General features: G+C 42.6%; 1 protein-coding gene across 1 annotated transcript in view; it reads right to left on the bottom strand.

The window, feature by feature from the left end:
* Window positions 1–16,869, bottom strand: part of LOC122157594 (deubiquitinase DESI2-like) — a 54,918-nt gene that overhangs the window by 14,504 nt on the left and 23,545 nt on the right. The window contains exons 2-4 of the mRNA XM_042813436.1: window positions 7,002–7,074; window positions 5,676–5,769; window positions 4,527–4,668 (exon numbers count right to left, since the gene is read on the bottom strand). Of these exons, the coding sequence (XP_042669370.1) occupies window positions 4,527–4,668; window positions 5,676–5,769; window positions 7,002–7,074 (309 nt within the window). The remainder of the gene's footprint in view (window positions 1–4,526; window positions 4,669–5,675; window positions 5,770–7,001; window positions 7,075–16,869) is intronic.

Below are 16,869 nucleotides of genomic sequence, written 5' to 3'. Positions count from 1 at the left end.
CTTGGAGGGCCATTTGCATGTACAGTTGGGATTGTCAGAAACACAGTGACTTACCAGCAGATGATCAAACAGAAGGACTTTACCCAATATTGAAGTCGTCCTGACTTAATCCACATACACAACACTATCAGCATGCTAAAATCTTTGCTGCGTGCCTGCAGCATCCCCTCCCTGAAGTACCTGCAATACCAACAGACAGCAAGGCACGGAAGCTCAGAACAATGCAGGAATCTTGGGCTCTGATACTGGTGGTACAACTGATTTTCTTTTGAAGAAATTGCAGGCATAAGCCCCCCAGGATTGCCCGTCCTCCTGATGAGTTTCTCAGATAGCATGATGCTGATACTATTTGATTTTGGTCACTGCCAACACAAGCAGCTTGAAATGAACCAGTTCCTTGTACACAAATTCCTAATCCCAGTTTGATGAACCTCTTTACTGTAACCCACAACTAATTTGCTTAAGTGGTTTTATAAAAACAGGTACCACAAGACCATATAGCAGTCAGAGTGGCTGAGACAACACTAACTAGACTTTCACTAATTAGATCGAGCTCCCTCACCTTCCCTCACTGACATATTGTGAGGATGAAGGAAAGCCACAAAATGGTATCCAGTGATGGTGTGTCAGGTGCCTGAAATTGAAGTGGGGCATGCGCTCAGGAAGTGCTTCTAGTTTCTCCTACATGACTGCCTGCTGCTCACTAAGAAGTTCTGCACTGCATTACAGCAGAACTTCATTCAGAACTGAAGACAGTCTGCAGCACTTAATAGGCAGAGATTTACATCTATCAGGCAGTTCTTTACTTCTCAAGTACCCTACAATTCCCAAATGATTAAGTGTTTCTCAAAAAATCCACAGGAGAAGAACCCTGGTCATACATGTTCAGTTATTCACTCTCCATGAAAGCTGCCAGAAAATGCAGCATTATGCCTTCCCATCCATCTTCTCAGCAGAATCAAGGCTTCGGCTGCAGCTCCTTCAGTGCAGGTAACCAGATGGGATCCTCCCAGTCTGCAGACCAGCCACCAGGGCAAGGTCTGTATGGATACTAATTAGCAAGTCCACAGCCAAGTGAGGACATCAGGAAGACCAAACATGGCCATCAAGTACATAGCCATACAGCCGAGTCCTAAGGCCTGCCGGATATATCTGTGTGAACTCATTAACTCACACATCAGGTTTAGGTTAAATATCAAAAACCACTTCTTTACAAAAAGGGTTGTTAAGCACTGGAATAGGCTGCTCAGGGAGGTGGTTGAGACACCATCCCTGGATGTGTTTAAAAACCATTTGGATGTAGTGCTCAGGGACATGATTTAGCAGAGGGTTGCTAGACGTAGGGTAGCACAGTGAGGTCGTGATTGGACTCAATTATCTTTATGATCTTTTCCAACCTGAGCAATTCTCTAACTCTATGATCACCACACAGCTATCAAGTCCCAGCTCCCACTTTGCTTGCTGATACAGAGCAGTACAAGCCACAAGCCAGCTAATTCACCATGGCAGATAAGGCAGCTTTCATCAAAAGATTTCAAAGTTCTTTTCAAAGGAAGGAAGTAATCCAGCATACAAGATAGGATACTCATGCACAAAGCAAGGATGTGACTTGCCTGGCATTAGGCAGGAGGCTCAGAACAATCTTCTGAACTCACCACACTGCTTATGCCCCAGGCACATTTATTTTGCCAAACAAAGCTTCTAACATCCTTTCTTTTAATTCTCTGAATACTTGTTCCCATTTTCTGCTTTTAACTGCCGCTTAATGTAACTGTGCATAAATAAATGCTAATTAGTATTACTATTACTCCTGCACAGAAGGAGAGCATGAAAGGACAATATAAAAACCAAGACTAGTCTCAGCATTGGTTTAGAGCACAGATCTCAGTTCTCTTTTCTACATTTTGTGATGACGTATTTCCGTAGTCTTGAGAGCCACGTGTCACGCAGTTAATGCATTCTGCTCACCTTTACCAGCTGAAGGTTCTGCCTTGGAACTCTACATGTAGCTGGTTGGGTTTTTTTTAATGGGTACTACAAAAACAAAAGAAAGCACTAAGGCTGCAAAGTAAAGCTAGCATTCAGATGTTGAGAAATGAGAATAGAAACTTGCTTTTAGTTCGAGAGGTTCTGCCTCATCAGATTTCAAGCAGTCTTCAACCATGTGGTCAGAACTGTCCCGAACTAAGCTATGCTACTTCTCTCACACCTCTAGCTCTAAAACAGAGTAATTGTCAAATTAGTGCACTTACAAAAAAGGATGGAGACATCGGTCATAAGGTAGTCACATGTAGTTCTAGTTTTGCTGACTGAGACACATTGAATGGCTTTGACTTCTTATTGTCTTAACACTGGCTATTTAAGATTTTTAGGCCCCTTTTTCTTTATCTTGATGCTAGAGACCATCCAGGGCCTCCTACTCCTCGACCTGAAGTGTACCTCCTCTATTTTTGCATTTTTAATAGTTTAGACAAGGGTAATGAGCACAATCTTATGTGAAGAGCAGCAAAATAATCCTGCTTGGCTCTGAAGGATTTATTAAATTGACCTTTTGAGTTCTGTGGTGGTTAGATCATGCTGTTAATATTTTAGATGGATTTCCCACCTTGATTTACCCATATGAGTAATGAAGAGGATGAGAGCAGAAATGTCAGAACTAGCTATTTAGGCTTTTATTTTATTATCCGGGTGTGTTAAGGGGCAGCAACAAGTCCATGCATATGGGTCTGCTTAATCTGTTAAGAAAGTGAATGTAGGACAACCTAACCCTACATTCCATTCCTGATAAGGTGTTCACTGAAGGTTTACTTCACCTTTACTACAAATCTTAAACTTAAAATATACTATTAGTTTCCTATTAACCTCTGTCTTGTTTGACTTACATTTCAAAGGTTGGGTAAGGAAAGGGCAGTAAAAAGTTTGCTGATGTGTTCCAGCAGAATCAAGGCAAAAGGGCTTTGAGCTTATGGCTTGGACATGAGACAGAGCTTTTACATGTCAAAGTATATAATAAGCAATGGCCTTATTTCACTGCTCCAAGTAAAGCTTTCTTTAGCTTTCACTAATAATCATACAGCTTTCTGTTAGGTTTCCTTCAAAATATTTAAGTTTGCATTTTGTTTTAATAATCTGTAAGCTTTCTGTGGTAATTTAATGATTTGATTCCAAAACAGTAGTTCAGACACTCTACTGCTTGAAACTCATTCTGTACTGACACATTTTCTCCTTGCTTATTTTAACATGACAGCATTTACTGAATGGGCTCATGTCATTTTCCCTTCCAATAGTTAGCAAAGGTGAAATCAATTAAGAATTAGTTTTCCTAAGAGTGTATGTGAGTCCCTCACAAATTAATTGCTGGTTCTCAGATTCATTAGAGGTTTTCTTCAAAACAAAACAAAAAAACCATCATGCATGTTTTGTTGTTGATGGTGGTGGCTTTTTTTCTTTTACAGACTCATCTCACTTAGGATCCATGGTGGGCCTTGTTTGGAAATGGTCACTTGTAGCAAAAGAAACTATTGGACTCTTGCTCTGTATAATGAGGAAAGGTGAAAGATTTGCAGTGACTGAGGATGGGGACACCAGAAAATGAAGTGAAAGTTTTGCAGTTAAAGTAGTTGAACTCAGTAAAAAAAGTTTCTATCCTTGTATTTGCCATACAATTCCTGCAGAAAACACAGAAACATGGTCTTGGTTTTAGATAGAAGGTCAATTGCACTTTCTGTTTCTTATTTCTTTTCTGGCACAGGTCAAGATCCGAAATTCAGATTTATGCAAGTGCTGAAGACACATGCCTTAATGAAACATCAACTTTGAACATCTCAGCGGGGAATGGAGGAAATGCAACTTTCCCTCAGAATTGTAGGATCTTGGTCAATTGAAAAATGGAATATCCCAAATTAACAGAAATTCAGGATAAATTTGCACTTTTCCATGCTTCAGTTCTCTCTGAGCAGAAATAACAGCTCTCCTACAATTCAGTATTTTTGGCAAAGTGGAAATGTATAATCATCAAAGAAGTATGAGAAAAAAGTCAATACTTAAAAAAAAAAAAAAAAAAAAAAAAATTAAAAATAGTGCACGCTAATAAAAAAATAGAACACTCACTTCTTGAATACTGCAATATTTTGTTAGCAGAACACTTAAGCCATTTTTATTCATTTTCAGATCACGGAGGGTTGTTTATGCTCTTGCTATTAAAATGACAGAAGTTTGAGTGCTGGCCAGGTTTGTCTTTGCAATTTCTGCTCTGCAGCCTATTCAATGAGCTTGGATGCAGGACGTCCAAGTCTTACAGGAAGTTTAAACCAAACCAGTAATAAACCTGCTGCATCTCTACCTCCTAACCTTTCTTTTTGAACATCAACAGGCTGTCAAAAACATTAAGGGCTGAGACAAGAGATTTGACTCTTGGCTCTGACTTGGCAGGATGGTCTGGTTCTGTTTCCCCTTCTGTAAGCACTACTACAGATCTGAAACAGCAAAAAACAAAAAAGAGAGAGAAAGAAAACAGCTGTGCCCACCTCAGCCAAAGCAGCAGAGAAATGATTACAGTTCTTGTGCATCAGGTGGTATGCATTGCCTTTGTATTCTTTGCCCAGCTCTTCCATAATTTTATCCACATCCTCTTCTGTGAAGTCTGTGGTGCCTAGTGCGATGGATTCTCTAGTAAAAACAAAGCACAACAGGAAACATGGAAAGCTTGAATGAAGAGAGTGATATGTCACCAGGAAAAAGGAAATGATAAGGCAATTGCAAGAAGGCCAGGTGTAAGTCATCAACATGCATATCTGGGGCTATCAGACAGATTCTCACTTAAAAAAATGGCATGCTAATATCCTCAAGTTTATCCGTAAAGCAGATTACAGCACAGAAGCAGTCCCCAGAGCCTTCTGCTCACCACCAGGGACATCTCAGGGACATCTGCTTGTTTCCCCCTATATCCATAGCTGCTCAGCAGAAAATCACAGTAGGACAGTGGAGACAGTTTTCCCGTCATAGAGACGTTTTCCATGGTATGGGCCACAAAGGAGCAGACAGAGCTTTATGTGGGAACATACTGCTTCTCTCAGTATTCACTCAATAGTGCTTGTTCTTCTAAAGTCTGCAGCACCACCAGTGTAAACCCATAGCCTGTGAAAGTCAAGTCCCATCTTCTGAGGGCAGTTCCTTGAACCACAGCCCCAAAGCCCGAGCACCTTGAACAACCCCTTAATGAAGTATCCTCTCAGACTCCTCTAGTAAGCTGGCCTGTCTTTTGTGACAGCCTAAGTATAAACACAAGAGATGACTTCTGCAATATCCATAACAAGGTGATGCTCATAAAAAGAGTAGCTTTTTATTTCCCCATGCACTGGCTCTGTATCACACAGTTATTTCCATTATTGCTGATAGGTAAAACCAGGAGCACGGAAAGCAAAGAAAATGGGAAGAGAGAACTACACTGATTTATAACTATACTTTTAAACCCTTCTAAACACACTTCAGCACCACTCCTCATTTAGTGTAAGTTTTATCAGCCATCAAGAACCCCTGCAGAGCTCCATTTGAACAAGGTTTGTGTAAAGGAGGCAGTGAGAGTGCTAATGAGAGAGAAGGGGGGAAAGGACTCCCTGCTCTCCCTACAGAGACAGCTACTAGCAGGGAAAGAAAATGTAGAAAAGGGCCCTTACTTGAATTTAAAGGTCTCGCCAAGCTCTACCGCACTGCCAGGTGTGATCTCGAAAATCCCACTGAAAGGGTAGGGATGCCCTCCATAGGCAAACTCTGACAAGGAAAGAAAACAGACAGAGTGTGAGTAATCGAATGAACTCTGTGTCAGGATGGCAGCTGTCTTTAAAGCTCAGCATCAGCACCAGGGGCTGGGCCATTGCCAAAATCAGCTTCAGCCAGCCTCTGAAAGACATTTTCTCTGCCCAGTTACCTAGCAGCCTGAGGATACCCTCAAAGCCTCAGATCCAGAGCAGGTTCCATCAGTGCTAATACTGCTGGTTGCACTGCTAATTAGTACCTAGCACTGCTAATCTACTTCTCAGTGCCAGAAAAGCTTGCTGGGTCCACCTCTTTGTGCCTGTCCACATGGCTTCCTGTCAGTACAAAGTTGAGTGGCAGAGGCATCTGGAAATACTATGAGAGGCTGTCAGCAGTGATACTGAGCTGGGAGAAGCCTTTCCTAGAGTAGAAAGAAATCTGTCCTCTTCTTCCAGAGGGATTTGCAGGCAGCTATGAGGAATTCTTTGCTGGAAAAAAAACCCAAGCTAATTACATTCTGCTGCCTTAGCATGTGGGTTAAGCCTGGAGGCCCCTCCATGTTATATGGGCCATCTCACATGGCCTATGAAAGCTACTGTGCTTGAGATAGAGCACAGCACCCCTGGCATTTTATCTGCTACATGGCACTAGCTAAAAATACCATGAGTAAGATAATTTCAGTCAGTCCCATTTAACGCTGTTTGAAGGGGGAAACGGAAAGTCCGTGATGCTGTCCTGTCCTTTAGCTTCACTTTGCTGCATCTCTTCTCACAGACACTTTGACCACATCCCTTGGATGCTCTACTCAGCTTCAAACCACTTGGTTATTTCAAAACTTACAGACCATAGACGCTGATAAAAACTAACACAAAGCTGGTTTACTCTGACACAGAATTAGCACAAACTTTCCTTATATAGGTTTCAATACAGCTACTGATCCATCTCTCTTCCCCCACCCCAGACTTTCCTACACTGCTGGTCCTTCCTGCTATTCTGCTACATGCCTGCACAAGCTATAGAGTCTGCAATTACACACTAAAGATCAGAAGGGCTACTTGGTTCATGGCAGAACTGCAGAAGTTCTAGCTGGACTACCCAACAAATTAAAACAGAACTGGTCGAGTTTTTCACTGCTCAAAACATTCTTGCCAAAAACTATAAATTTTGGATTTTTTTCCAGATCAGACCAGCCACGCTGTTTTTTTTTCCCCATGTACTGAAGATAATGAAAAGGAAATACTTCATACCTCTGCCGTAGATCTCAATGCCAGAATGGAAGACACCAATGCCCAAGGTGGAGGTGTATTCATTTATCCAGTACTACAGTAAGAAAAAAAAGTCACATTTGGAATTATTAGCAGGAAAGAAACATGCAGCCTTGCCCTAACGCATCCCTCCATCTCCTTTTCTCAAGGCAACTTCTCTTTAGGACAAGAAATATTTTTGTAATTTTTCTGAGACAAATTGTGACTCTTTATAGAGTGACAGCAGTGGGCACCTTGTCAGCACAGCTGACTGGGATTACTTCTCCAAAACAGGCTCATCTAATCCTTGCCATATAAGGCATTTTCCTATATTAAGATACAAACAGACCTGAACCTTCATAAACCTGGCTCTGACAAGACATGGTCGTTCATCTTTCTCCTCATTTAAATATCTTTCTCTATTTTTTCAGATTCACTTCTCTTTATCTTCCAGATCTTGAAGAGCTTGAGTTAAAGCACTCTCAGATATTTTCTGCACACTATTTTACTTCACTTCCCAACATCTTCTGCAAGTTTTAGGCAGGTTTATTTGGGCAACCAGATTTTGGAGACAAATCCATTTCTCTTGTGTGTCAGAGGAGCACCATTTAGTAGTTACCTACATCATCAGTAATTGCTTTTTAGGAAAAAAGGAGTTCTGAACATACCAGTCAACATTTTGATCAGAGGCACATCACGTTATCAAGCAGTGTTTCAGAAGAGACTAAAGTCTGGCTGCTCCAAAATCAGGAGTGAGGCAACCACAGCATTACCCAACTCCGAGACAAATTTTCAAGAGGAGCTGTTAAGCAACTGCTGCTTTGGAGTCCAGCTCTTCCTCATTAAGTATAGAGCAGAGGAGCACCACAGCACGCATGCACCACTCCTCTGCCAGCACTGCTCAGGGCCTGTTTCCACCACACCGTGAAGGACAGTGCAGACATCCAGAATTAGCTTAGCTGGGGCTTGTTTGGAGTGGGGAGCTGTGCAGCTATGCCAGGGCAGTGCTGCACTGGAGATAATGAGCCCTGCTCAGCACAAGTATTTATTAGGTTAGCTGCGGAGCTGTGCTGCTGCAGAAATGATATTTTCAGGCAATGAGTGGAAATTGCCAGCGCCTGGTGTATTTACAGTTCACTTACAGTTAGCATGCAGTGAAAACGCATCTCTAGTAAATCTCAGCAATGCAATTCCTATTATAATCAAGCACTGCAAGGGAAGAGAGCGGCATTCACTTGTCTCTCTGTATGATGATGAGATAGGTTCATTAAGTGAAAATTCTCTTATGGGTCAGGTAACAGCTTCTGGAGAAGCCACAATGATCTGCAGCATCTCTGGTGCCTGGTGACATGGAGTTCCACATAATGAACAGAACCCTCTGCTCTCAGGCAGCCAGAGGTTTGGCACACTCCATCTACCTCCCGCACTCTGCTTTCTTTATGTATTTTTGATGACTGCCTTGAATGCAGTAACTCTGTAAATCACCTGGAAATGCTTTCTGCATGACCATTGCTACTCTGGAAAAACACAGTAGCTTTGATGTGAAAAGTGCTGCCCCCAGCCTGACTTGATGTGGGGTTGGTCAGTATTGATACCTTACACTGTGCTCCCCAGCATTCTTGCTTCTGGCAGTACAGCAGCTTCCTTTCCTTCCAGCAAGCCCTGTAATACTTCTTGTTCTTTGAGTTTTGGTATCATAGATCATTTATTAGTGCAGGATACCTGACCCAACCTAGACCCCTTCCCACTGCTCTCTTCAATTTTTGTAGAACCTTGTATGGGAACTGCTGAGTCACGGCCTGAACCTCTGATTAATCACCTGAGGTGAGCCTTGAGTCAGCCAGAGGAGCACAGGTGAAGGCAATTCACCTGTGCTGCCGGAAGGGGTGGAGCCAGGCTCCACCCCTCCTGGACCTATTTAAGAGCTGGCTACCAGAGGGGAAGGATCTCTTCTGGAGATCCCCTCTTTTGGTATCTTCTGGTGAGCTCAACCCAAGGGTAAGCTCTTCCATTTATTCTCTTTTGTGATCGTTGTCTGCTTTGCTTTACTCTCTTGATTATATTGCAATTATAACATCTTGGTTATACATTATAACATCTTGGTTATACAAACCTCTATTTAACTCATCACTGAATTATGCAAACTCTCTGGTCTGGACACACCAGAGCACTAAACCAGAGCTAGACCAAGCAGCCCTCAATATCCACCAGCTGAGTTGAGACATGAGCAGCACGTCCTCTTCTTGAGCAGCGCACCGGTGTTTGGGGATGGATGCCCCCTTGTTTTCTGCTGCCCTTCTCCACAGACCTCTGTCTCCCTGCCCACTGCAGGAGGGATACCCCTGCTCCTATGGTGGAAGGAGATGCATATGGGAAGAATCCATATGATATCAGCCACATCTGCTAAGGAGCCCAAGACCATCTCACATGGGCAGCGAGGGCATGCCCTCAGTTCAGTTCTTTCATCTCCCAGTCCCGTGGGTTAATACCTCAGGCTCTCAGATAGCATCAGTAAGAGTCACAGAAATACTAATTTCTGCAGTCCCACAGTAGCTGCTTCCAGAGGGTAAGTAGGTTACCTTCTCCCCTAGGCTGAGCTATTGGCTCACAGCAATAATACAAGTGCAACACACCAGGGTCACACCAGCTGCTTTGCTTACAGGAGTAACTAATAAGATCTTTTCAAATCAGAAATGTTCTTGCATATTAGCTAGTCAGGCTATCCGCAGAGGCCATGCTGCAACTGGCTTCTGTATTTCAAAGAATTTAAATTGAAATCCACTTTCAAATACAGTTTTCCCTTCTTCCTTGTTAAAGTCCATGTTGCATCCAAACAAATAAGCAAACAAAGAAGAAAAATAATGCACTAAATACAACCGCCTCATATAAGCAGAGCACTGTCATGACACAAGCCCATCCCGTCCTCCACCTGCCTGCACCATTCTTGTTCCCAGCATGGCCATAGCCCCAGAACAACCCCTGCCCAACCAAGGGAGCTGAGACAGGCTGCAGACAGCAGGACAGCTAGTGAGGAGGCTCCACCAGAGGGGAAGGGAGAGAAACAGAAGTATTTCTCTGCTATGCCAGGTGCTGAAGGATTACAGCCATAACACAGACTTTTCTGTATTTAAATGATGTGTTCTTTAGTATGAAACCTTTTATTGAACAATTATGGACAGACCTGTGACAACCTCAGCCATACTTAAATTTCAACCAAGCAAAAACACTTTTTAGTGTTTTCTTTCAAATAACCTTAATAACACAGGGGTGTTATTGAAGTGTGATCTGATTTGCATCTTAGATAATACTGAAGATTTTTATTTGCAGTCAACTATTATCAAGACCAAAATGCAAAGCAGCTCTGAATCATTGCTGCTGTCCTCAGCTCACCCCTATCTCCAGGGTACTGCAGAATGTGCCTTCAGTGTACGACTGAACATGCAGCAACCACTGCCTGGCACTGGGGCACAGCCCACGGCTTGTCTCAGGAGGAAACTACTCTGAAGTGAACATGTCAGTCACTTGCAGAGCTGGAAAAAAGAATCCAAGCCAGATTTGAAATCCAGTTTGTAGACATAAGCACGAGCCAGCCTCGTTTTCCAAAGGCTTTGCAGTTCTGAGCATATGAATAGCAGCAACAGTCAGCAAATACTCATCTCTTGAGTAAATTGGCTATTGCTTAGATTAAAAAAAAATTAAAAAAATCTGCAGCCTGTTCTGAGCCAGATGAAAGAGCTGGGGGATTGAATTCAGCAGGATCTTAGAGGGACTTGTGATTCATATCTGCATTGCATGCTGCCTGCAAAATCATGCTGTAAAGCCTATACAGAAGGACTTGGACCATTCTGTCTTGTTTCCATCACAAACCAAGACAAAGAACAGCTCAGAAGGGAAGAGAGGCAAGGGTGAAGGCAAAACAGACTGCAGCTGCTTCAGAAAAGCAGGAGACAGCCCAGGAATCAAATTCAAACCAGAGAGGAACCTCTTCCCATTTGCATTCTGCAGTGTATTAGTTAAGATCTTTTCATGCAGGTCCCTGATGATGTAGAATTTGGAATTTTCCAGTTTTAATTCAAGCCATCCCTGATTTCATGGTTAGTTTGCTTCAGTGTTCTAAACGTCTGGTGAGATAGCTTAGATTCGGGAGATGCTCTGAGTCAGTTGTTATGTTATCTATTTTATTCATCTTTACTCCTCGGAAATAGAAGTGAAAGTCTTATTGGGACGGGAAACCATATCTCATATTTGTAGATAAGAAACTAAAGAGCTTCATTATGCCTCTGTTAGCTTGATACAAAGAAGCAGATAGTGCAGCACTTGCAGACAATGCCACCCTTTGACTTTCCAGAGCATGAGTTTTTAAGAACTGCTACTGAAAACATAGGTTTCCAGAAAGAGAGATCCATCTATATTTCAATTCAATCTTCGGTTGATGCCATACTATAACATCAAAGTTTCTATCACTAGTTTTTTCTTTATCTGCCCTATTTCAGACCATTATTTTCTGTGGAATCATCAGATTCTTCCCAGCATTCCTGTACCAAGCAGTCCAACCTAACTAGCTCCCTTGAGACTAGAGACAAAACTGTCCATAGGACAGGGCAGCTGGCTCACCGCAGTAGAGAGCCTCGGCTTGTCAGATCCCACTGCAGGACATCCAGGGCTCTAGCTGCTATTGGTATGCTCCATGAAAGGAGTCTGACCAACAAGAAGCATTTCTTCTTTCCTCTGCATTTATTAGATACACCATGCAGACTTTTCCTGGTATTGTAGTGCTTGGCCCTGCCATTACCTTATCTAGGCAACTTCAGGAAAACATGCAACGAAGTGTGAATGGTCATAAATGTACTGGTCAGTCATATATCAAACACCAGAAAAATTTATCTGTGCTGTTTAAGCTCAAGCCAAAAGCCAGTATTAAACAGAACATCTGATTGATGCAGGAGACCTGCCAGAGAGCAATAAAGTGGTACCTTGGCACTATTTTCTGACATGTATTGATCCAGATCTGAGAGATGAGAGCACAAACAACAAAGCTACAGAGGAAACTAGAGAACACCATTTCAGGAAATCCATGAGTGAAATCTGAGCCCTCTAAGGCCAGATACAAATGCTCAGCAACTTCAAAAGAGTTTCAGCTTCCCCCTGTGAATTTTTGTACAAACCAAACCAAACCAAAATCTAGAATGTTGGGCCTGCAGAGGTGGAAGGAAAGAGCCTAAAACAGCTCACAGAATATTCTCTGAATAATGGTTGCAGCAGTGAAGGAAGCATTATCTCAACTATAGACATGAAGAACAGCAGGCTTCCTGTAATCTTTGTCAAGGCATTTTAGTCATATTATGGCAGTATTCACTTGCGTCCCACAGCCCCAAGCATGCACACAGCTCTGCTAATATGTCCACGTCCTTCTGCTGTTCATTCCTTCTGGCCCAGAGCTCTAGTAATAAAAAATCATCCTCATCATCATCATCATCATGTGGAATGACAATTATATAGCATGGCTGTTGTAAGTTTTCTTTGGCAATTGGATGAGACCCAAGCTCATTTCAGTGTGACCTGTGTCTCTTTTACACTCACTTCCCCGGAGGGTCAAGGTTTTTATATTAACCAAATCTAAAATGCTATTTCCCTAATACACTGTGAATACAGATTAAGCATAAAAGGATTTAAATGCATGCATGCAGAACAGCAACTGAAAAAGAAGCTTAACAGGATATTGAGAAGAGTGATGGCAGAGGCCTGTCTTTGGTAGTTTATACCTGGGAAAAGCTGTCTGGATAGGTGCTCACCCTGTAGAACTCACAGAATATGACTCTTCTCAGTTGGAAGATCACCTTCTATGCCGTGCTCTCTTTGTTGCTGGCAAAAGGGATCAGTCTGCAAGTCTCGTGCTGCATCAGCTATCAGATCGCTCTAAATCCTATTAGCCAAAAGCCTCTGTTTTACTCAGGTATGCTAACTTCACTTAAATGCCAGACAATGTTAAAGAAACACAATACTGCAGTAAGCAGTTCTCTTACAAATCAAACCCGCAGATCAGTCTCCAGTTGTGATAGGTAACAGAAGGCAAGTCTCAAGAAAAACAATTCATAGAGAGCAGTCACTGGCACCTTTGTGAACAACCAGCGGCAGAACTGATCAAAGCCTGGGAAACTCCAGGGTTTCCTACAGGAGAGCAACCGAGTGCAGAGAAGGCTGCAGCCTCAGTGCAATCGGAGAGCTTGATGTGGCACTTAGATGGAAGGCCATACATGAGAAGACTCCACTTCAGATTTGGACATTAAGACTTTTTAGAAGAACTCAGGAGCAGGATCACACCGCAGAAAGAAAGACGCAAGGCACCTCTTTGTGCAGCTGACCGCTTCAGTGCATTTTGGTTGAGAGGGGTTTAAACTTCCTAGCCTGGCCCTTCTCAGCTTCTGTTGAGGGCAGTTTCTCACTCTTCTTGGTAATACATCTTAGTAAACAGGGAATCTTCCAGACAATTACAGCCTGAATTTACAGTTTATGATGCTAAATGTATTCCTCCTACAACCCCATAAAATGCTAAGCTAAGAGAAGGGACAAAGCAACACAACACGTCAGAGTGGCCTTTTGCCAGCAGAGAAACACCTGCACTCTGGGGAGGTAAGACAGGCTAGACACCTACAGGACTGTGAGAGCCAACTGTCATAAGCAGCTCTTATATTTTTCAGCCAGGCTCTGCTCAGGATTCTTTTCCTCTCAAGCTAGTTTAAATACATTCTTTAGCTGTTTCTTCAGGAGGAATTTCTTTGAAGCTTGCTGTGGTTTTTCAGACATCATGATACATTTCTGAATTGCCCAATGGATGAACCAGTGCTAAAATCTTAGCAATCATGAAACATAAAGGGCTTATTTCTGTGGCTTCTGAACTCCACATGTGGATTAAAAACTGATGTTGCTGCTGAGGGAGAGTTGGAAATCTACTTATGCTTCAATGTTGTGACATAATGTGATTTTACTGGAAGAACAGCAGGACTGAATAACATTAATCATGCAGCAGAAAGGAAATAACATGCATTTCAGCTGTTAACTTCTGGGTATATTCTGAACGTTATACACTTAAAATTATGAAAAAAAAATTAGCTACAGTGTTTTCACTTACCACTTCATCCTACAAAAGGGCAGGCATAGTCCTGGCTCAGCATACTAACATCACTTGACGACTCTTACAATCATTGACTTTCTCCATTGCCACTCCACTTTCCAACCTATTGCACTGATGGCATGCATCATCCTGAACAGAGCTTCTTTCCTGCAGCCATACCAGGGAGAAAGCTCACCCCTGGGTAACCTTTCCCTCAAGTTGCACACAATTGTAACCTGCTGCTCTGGCCAATTTGGCAAAAGCTGCATTCATTGCAGCCAACTCCTGCTGGGCATACTGAACATTCATCCAACCAGTGTTTTGGAACTTGATCGGGGACCTGCCTTTCCAGTGGAGGGAGAGAGCAGCTAGCTGGCTAGATCAAGCAACTGTTTTCTGTCCCTGCAGAATGAACATCTCTGCGTCTTCTGCTACTTGCAGGTTCACACAGAAGCTAGCAGGAGTCAACTCACAAGATCAAGGGTTTGTCACAGCAGTCATGACATCAATAGCTCAGTTTGGGCATCTGTGTTCATAACACGATGTTTGTAGTAAATTATTTGTGCCATATGAGAAGCAATATGCCCTTTTCCCAACCTCTACCTGCTTCCCTTAACCTCAGTTTTGAGTACGCCTGAAGGAGGCCAGGGTGGGTTTGCAAACATCTGATGGAAGCACTGAAAGGTTGTTGCTAGAGATGGGTAAACTCAATAACCCTTGCAGAAAGGCTTTCCCTACTATTGCACACCACTTCACATGCTCCATCTCCTTAGTTCTGAGAACATCCCTGTACAATCAATCTCAAGAATATGAAGCTAGAAGGAAAAAGATGTGTCCATTTGTAGGATTATACTGAAGTGTTTTAACTCCTGGGTTAGCCTTAAAACTCTGCCCCTCTTGCAGTATACCACTGAGTGTCAGTAAAGTCACTGCTTCAAGTGATGCAGTCTATACAGTTGGAATTAGGTTCATTCTCAGTCTTAGGGCAGCCATATTTTTGAACATATTTTCTGATAAAGCTCTTATGCACAGTGAATCCTCTGCTTCACAGATGTACCTCATTTGCCGTCTGCGTACAAACCAAGTTCACAGCATAAAGGGAATTGAACTCTCTTGAAAAAGTCAGACGATGTAGGTAAGTTGTACAAAGTATTTGTTCACATGCAGTAGAATTATTCTCATGTTGCAGGACTGAATTAGTTGCTGTATGACTCACACATATTAGTCATTTTCCACTTGGACAAAAGAAAGTGAGGTTAGAAGGGGGAAAAAGGCAAGAAATACACCCGGAGAACTTGTGTATGCTATGAACTCAGCTAAGTGCCAGTACCTTTCCCTGAGATGCATTCACAATGACAAATTGAGAAGTTTTCAGAAAGAACAGCTAAGTGATCACAGACTGACTTAAGAGAATTAATACAAAAGAGTTAATAGCTTGGCAAGACAATGACTACAGATGAGAAATTTGCAAACATTTGACATGAATTATGCAAGAAGACTTTTGAAGAATGGTACAAGAGAATTCAAGTAGGAGTATCGTACACAGTTTAAAATGAAGCGAGACTTAAGCTAACTATTCTTGAGTTTTCTGGCAGTAAGAAAGCACAAGGAAAGATTTATATGACCGAAAACTATATCAAGAAAGCGTTAGTGTACCTGTGCATGGCGAAGTATTGAATGGCCTGAAACATTTTACACTGGTAGTATCTAGGAAGCTATTAACATTCTCAGCTGAGTATATTTTGGATCCTGTGTACCCATGTGCATTGGAAGCCCTCAGCGCAGTCCATTGGGCATGTCAGGAAGCAGGTTTCCCAAAGACCATATTAGCTGACTCATGCAAAACCACAGGGAGATTAATAACCTACAGTCCAGCTTACCACAGGGCCTCTGAAGTGTGAGTGCAGACTGTAGAATTATTAGGCAAGTCATGGCCAAACTAGAGCCAACAGCATGGCCTCAGGGCTCTGTGCTTCACCTTTCCATTCAACAGCTTTCCTCAAGAGCTGGCACATTCAAGAGGCTGCCCAACTCTGTGGTTCTTCACCAGCTCTGTCCAGAAGCTAGTCCTGTCTTGACAGGCAGTAGTACAGAAGGAAAAGTGACATTTAGTGTATCCTTTGAAAATGTGGTTTCCAGTCTATGTATCAAGTTTGCTTAGAACCAAATATTTGCCTTTGTTGGGAAAACCAGGCCATAGGGAACACGCACCCTGAGCTCTCCATAGAGCAGCTAATTGTCAGACATCTGCAGCTTGGCTCTGAGGTGCTCAAATGCACAGTGATTCTCTCTGCTCTGGCAGATTTGTAGCAGGAATTTGAACTTCAGCCTGTCACATCCAAGATGAACACCATAATCATTAACTATAGCTTCTCCACCAATGTGATGTATGTGCACGTAAACAGGCCCATCAGGAGAGAAAGAGATCCATGCCACCATATAAACAGGCAGTTAAGGATTCTCTGCCAGAGGCTCTCACCCTACTCAGGTACCTGAATTTCTCTCCTTTAGTGGCTAAGTATTCATATAACACTGATTCTTCTGCTCTGTCTTGTTCTCCCTAAGGCTGCTTCTGCCTAGCCAGAACACATACACTTGTGTTGGAACGCCAACTGCCCATGTCTGACCAAGTAGGGCAGATTTTCTTGAATCTTCTTTTCTTATACACTCTCCATCCATTAGTAATTCAAGAATGAACTACTGTTCAGCAGGATCCAGTTCATGGGTACAGCCATCAGAGCCTCTTGGAGCCCTTCTGCA

This window comes from Centrocercus urophasianus, unplaced genomic scaffold (assembly GCF_019232065.1).
Source record: "Centrocercus urophasianus isolate 14NV4802_14NV808 unplaced genomic scaffold, USGS_Curo_1.0 seq_14, whole genome shotgun sequence".
NCBI lineage: Eukaryota > Metazoa > Chordata > Aves > Galliformes > Phasianidae > Centrocercus > Centrocercus urophasianus.
Note: the sequence above shows the minus strand (reverse complement) of the source record. Positions and strands in the feature narration are given on the sequence as shown.